The sequence below is a fragment of the Hippocampus comes genome, unplaced genomic scaffold (genome assembly GCF_001891065.2).
Source record: "Hippocampus comes isolate QL1 unplaced genomic scaffold, H_comes_QL1_v1.1 scaffold158, whole genome shotgun sequence".
NCBI classification, from domain to species: Eukaryota; Metazoa; Chordata; class Actinopteri; order Syngnathiformes; family Syngnathidae; genus Hippocampus; species Hippocampus comes.
Window position 1 is genome coordinate 1906631 of NW_017805548.1, and position 5657 is coordinate 1912287.

General features: G+C 42.7%; 1 protein-coding gene across 2 annotated transcripts in view; it reads right to left on the bottom strand.

Moving 5' to 3' along the window:
• Positions 1-5657, bottom strand: part of LOC109521689 (ribosomal protein S6 kinase beta-2-like) — a 42287-nt gene that overhangs the window by 31893 nt on the left and 4737 nt on the right. For both annotated transcript variants that reach the window (XM_019879700.1, XM_019879701.1), the window contains one exon: positions 5095-5209. In XM_019879700.1, coding sequence (XP_019735259.1) covers positions 5095-5209 — 115 coding nt within the window. The remainder of the gene's footprint in view (positions 1-5094; positions 5210-5657) is intronic.

Genomic DNA, 5657 nt, shown 5'->3' on the forward strand with positions numbered 1-5657 from the left:
TTAAAAATGATCATCGTTGGCAGCTTTAGGCCCGATGCTGCGCGGCTCAAAACACAGGTAAAATATGTTCTCTCGTGGCCGCTTGTTTTCAGTATGACGGGGGAAGTCACCTTTTTTATTTACAGTCCGAGTGAGAGGCAAATCAGATGTCAGAGGGTCTTCGTCCATATTTATTATTTCATCTGGGCTGATGTCCTCGTAATTGGGAGGGAGCTGCTGACACAATGTCGTGCGTGCCCTAATAGACAGGCTTCCATTTCATGAATCTATAACACCATGACGGCCCACCTTTAAAACCTTTAAAAGCTTTGGTTGTCTTTTTACAATGGCTCAGTTCTTCTTGCCGGAGCCTCCACCTTCGCACCATCGAATGGTCTATGCCAAGATTAGGCCAAACAAAAAAAGATTGTGTGTTTCCGGTAACAAGAAATTTCAGCATAGGGTCGGTAGGTCGGACAAAATTTTATTTTTTTTTAATCTTTTTTTTTTCCCCCATCAAAAATTTAAACAAAATAACCATAAAACAAGAAGACATTGATCTCGCCGCTCCACGGCCGGCGCCGCCACCGCCTATTTAGTTTTGTCCCCGCTCCGGACTCGGGGGCCGGGGCGCGCCGCCGCCTCGGCCGTCCTCCTCCGCCGTCCCCCTCCGCCCTCGGTTTTTACTCGGCCCGTGGTGTTCATCAAATAGTTCGCTTTATTTTTTCGATACATCAATGGATGCTATTTTCTTAACATTACGGCGCGAGCACGCGACTGTAACACAGAAAACGCAGTTTAAACTGTCGTCGGAGATCGCGGCCGCCGCCATGTTTCAATGTTGTTGACAGACGACAGGACAAATGACGCACGCGCTCAACATGAATATCGCGAGAGTTTGCACCGATGTAAACCCTCTAGACCAGGGGTCCCCAACCGCCGGTCCGCGGACCGCTACCGGTCCGCAGGGCATTTGGTACCGGGCCGCACAGAAAGAACTTGCCACTTTTTTTTCTTTGCCTTACGGGCAGCAGCTCGATTTCCTTCTTTAACTGTCAGAGTGATCGCTTTTAGTTTAAAAGCTGCATCATATGCTTTTCGTCTGGTATTCTCCATGTTGATCAGGGTTAGAAGAAAGACTGAAATAAGGAAGTTGTGATTACCGGTAATCATACAATTTCATTGGACCCCTGTGTACTACTCATTCATTTTATTGGTCCATGTTTTTCCCGCGATGGAAAAAAAAAATAAAAAGCCACTTCATATTACACGCTGCAGTGTTGGAAGTGTGGAAAAAAAGTAGCGGCTTGTAATCCGGAATTTACGGTAGTTCACTTCTCCTGTCCCATGTAAATCCGTTTCAATTCCAAACGGCGACTCTAAGCACCAAATATGCATCCGCGCTTCGCGCCGACGCTCCTCTCTCCTCATCCTCAACTTCAGCAGTCATCTATGCAGCCGCACCAACGCAGACTGTCCAACAGTGCCGCCATCCGTGGCTGAACATAACGGGGCTGTGAAAAATGCTGCCCATTACAGGCGCAAAAAACACAAGCGCCCAGGGGCTGTCCAGCACCGAAAGTCAAATGGCGCCGACATTCCTCCCAATCAAAATCAGTGCTGGTACACACGTGCTGCCGAGAAGGCGCAACTGGTATTATGTCACACGCAGGCACAGCAAGCAGGCAGTCAGCCCAGTAAAGGCACCATAGAACGCGATGACGTTGTCCCATCTTGTTTTTATTTCACATACCTCCAGTTTATAAAAAATAAAAAAAAACCTATGTGGGTGTGTGTGTGCTTGTGCTGCGCCTGCGTGTGACCTACTGAGTACATTCGGCACCAACTGGCTGTCGTCGGTGACGAACAAACTGATGATGAGTGAAATGATGGCGGAATTTTGACTCCTGACCAGCTATTTTGCTGATCAAAATTGGATGGGCGATGCTTTAACGCAGTTCCGGGCCAAAGGTCTTTGAAAAGTGTAATTCATCACTTACGCACTTAATTGCTGTGTCATTCTTAGGTTAGCTTAGCACGTAGGATGGCTTCTCCGTCTGTCACAGGCCGCCATTAAAAAAAAAAAAAAAAGTGCCATCCCCCCACTATAAACAATTGGCAGAGGATTATTTTCAATCTAAATTCATGCACCACTACCCTTTACGGGTTCTTTGGCTCATTACCACTCCGCATTGCAATTTTAGAGCCAGTGCATCAGATCCATATCAACTCTTCCCTTTGGAAAAAAAAACAAAAAAATAAAAACATGTCAAACGACATAACTCGGTCTTGGCACTGAATGGTTTGATTTTAATGGATTTCTGAAGTCATTCTTGGCATTTAAGGAGTTAATTTGACAATAGTCTTCTGTTGTGATTCTCAAAGTGTAGTATCACAAGTTGAACTCTAGATCATTCATGTGGTACGCGAAAGAACTACTACCCAACTAGTTATTTGGGGGGAGGGGGGGTTGTTTTGTTTTTTCCAAGATGGCACCGTAGTTGGCAGCCGTCTCAAGTGGTATTCAAGAGCCTTGCTTTTTTTGTGTTTTTGTTGTTTTTGTCTTTTGTTTTGTCACATGGTGTTTGTTGTTACATGTAATAATAATAATAATAATAATACATTTTATTTATAAGCACCTTGGACCCAATGTGGACTGTTTTCATTGTTTTTGGCCACGACATTTGTCAACGGAGAAGAATCTGTGCTCTGTGGTTGTGCCTTCTAGGTAGCACGCGTGTACCATCGCTGATTTTCATTGGGAGGAATGTCGGCGCAATTTGACTGTCGCTGCTGGACAGCCCGGGGGTGCTTGTGTTTTTTGCACCTGTAGCAGCATTTTTCGCAGTCTCGTTTTGTTCAGCGGAGATGGCGGCGCTGTTGGACAGTCAGCGTTGGTGCTGCTGGATGGATGGATGGCTTGTGGAGCAGAGAATGAGGAGAGAGGAGCGTCGGCGCGGAGCGCGGATACGTATTTGGAACTGGAAGTTGCCGCTTAGAATTGAAACAGATTTACATGGCACAGGAGAAGTGAACCAATCTCTTTTTTCATTAAATGAACGCTACAGCTTCTTGGTTACTTTCTAACTTAGCTTGGAGCAGACGTGGGCACATTTCAAGCATGACGTCTCTGATCCACTGGTGAAAGGACATTTTGATTCTCTCCTCTTTCATCTCGAACTGCTTCAAAGAACAAAGTGTATGCAGGATACGTGGTTAAGATTGCATGACTGTCAGTGTTTTTATGTTATGTGTTGTGTTTATTATTTTACTTCATGTGAACTGTTTGGTAAAGTGCTTTGTTACAGCTGCAGCTGTTGTGAAAGCGCTATAAATCAGGACGTATTGCATTGTAAGAACAGTTCCGTTGAATGTATTTTTTAGTAAACTTGTCCAGACTTAACATTCAAACTGTGCAAAATGTTAGTGACTTGAAAAAATAATTTCTGCACAAACAGTTCTATCTTCTAAGCCAATGATTCCCAACCAGTGTGTTGGGGGCACGTTAGTGCCGTGAGAGCTCTCATGGGGTGCCGCAGGAACTTATCAAATTTCACTAATGGTGAGAAAATGAATTAATAACAAATAATGTATCTTTGTCCATCTATGTATACCAGCAACTTATAGTGAGAGAAAGAACAAATAAATGATCTTATATTAGATAGCAAAAAGTGTGAAATTGACATCCTCTTTTTGTGACAATTTTGTTTGGTAGTGTGCCATGCGATTTTTCTAACTTAAAAAAAATGTGCCTTGGCTCAATAAATTTTGGGAATAACTGTATCAAGCAACTCTTACTTTAATGTTGGTCTTTATGGTGGTACTTGGAACGCTCAGCGTTTTTTTTTAGGTTGTGTAAAAGATTTGATAAAGACTGGTCTACTGGATGCTTATTGTCGTGATTGTAGTGATGGTAAATCCACTACTACTAGCATTTTAGTGCCCAATCAAAATTGGATGTTTGTTACATGACACAATACCTCATTATTTATTTGGCACTTTACAAATTCTTCTGTTTTTTAAAGAGTTCATAATTTAGCAACTTGTGTGTATAGGAAATTCAATTTCAAGCACATAACAATCCACGGACAATGACTCTTGAGCATGCTTTCAGGGGGGTGGGTTTTCAATGGGTTTCAAAAGATGGAACTACAGCATTTTGTTTAAAACATTCATTCATTCATTCATTTCCCGAACCACTTGATCCTCACAAGGGTCGCGGGGGGTGCTGGAGCCTATTCCATGTCTTCGGGCAGTAGGCAGGGGACACCCTGAATCAGTTGCCAGCCAATCACAGGGCACACAGAGACGAACAACCATCCACACCCACATTCACACCTAGGGACAATTTAGAGTGTTCAAACAGCCAACCATGCATGTTTTTGGAATGTGGGAGGAAACCGGAGTACCCGGAGAAAACCCTCACAGGCCCGGGGAGAACATGCAAACTCCACACAGCATACCTGTAAACTCATACGGTTTAGCCATAGTTCATACGAATTTTGTGGTGAATCTTACGTATGTGGCCATATCGCACAAATCATAGGCTTCTGAAAATTTCCGTTTTTTTTTTCCCCCTAACAGGTAGTTCCGTTTGCTTTTGCCCAGAATGGTGCTAGTCTACTCGAATGCTTTCATTTCCGGAACTTTCCAGTAAATCACGTGGTTCCTAGTTGAAAACAGCAGAGTATTCATTGCATACTTCGGTAGTGTACAAGCAAGTTCTACAAGGAAACAAATATATCATTCATATTTCGTGGTTTTTTTTCTGCCGTTATTTTGACATATAAAATGCTTTGGTAAATTATAAGGATTTTTTGCTCTTTATAAGGATTTTTTTGGTAGTTTATACAGGTTGGCGCTTACAGGTATGACACAGGGAGGCCGGAGCTGGAATTGAACCTGGTACCTCTGCACTGTGAAGTTGACGTGCTAAACACTGGACTACCGGGCCGCCCTTGTTTAAAACATTGAACTGGAAATTACAGAGTCTAAATTTAAGTACAACCAAAGTGAGCGTCATCAAATTTGGGCCATATTAAAAAGGGCAGATATCAAAATGATTGCTCATTAAATTGTCATCTCAGCAGCCCCCCCCCCCACACACACACACACCTTGCCATAGGCTCCTTTTCCAAGCACCGTGAGAAGCTCAAAGAAATCAGGCCCAACTCTCTCGCTGTCTCTGTTGACACATTCGCTGGTCAGCTCCACCTCTTCTTTCTGCACACTGGATTGGAAGAACCAAAGCAGAAATAACACAGCAATTTGGGAATTTATATGTATTACCCAGCCATTTGAACATGAACAATATTAACTGCATTATCTTAATACACATTATACAGTGCCATCCATAACTGGCATGACTGGTTAAGATGTTTTGTTTTTGCTTTTTTCCCTCTACATAATGCAGGACCAAAGTTTTATATGTGTGTGTGTGTGTGTGTGTATGTGAACCAAAGCAGAAATAACACAGCAATTTGGGAATTTATATGTATTACCCAGCCATTTGAACATGAACAATATTAACTGCATTATCTTAATACACATTATACAGTGCCATCCATAACTGGCATGACTGGTTAAGATGTTTTGTTTTTGCTTTTTTCCCTCTACATAATGCAGGACCAAAGTTTTATATGTGTGTGTGTGTGTGTGTGTATGTATATATATATATA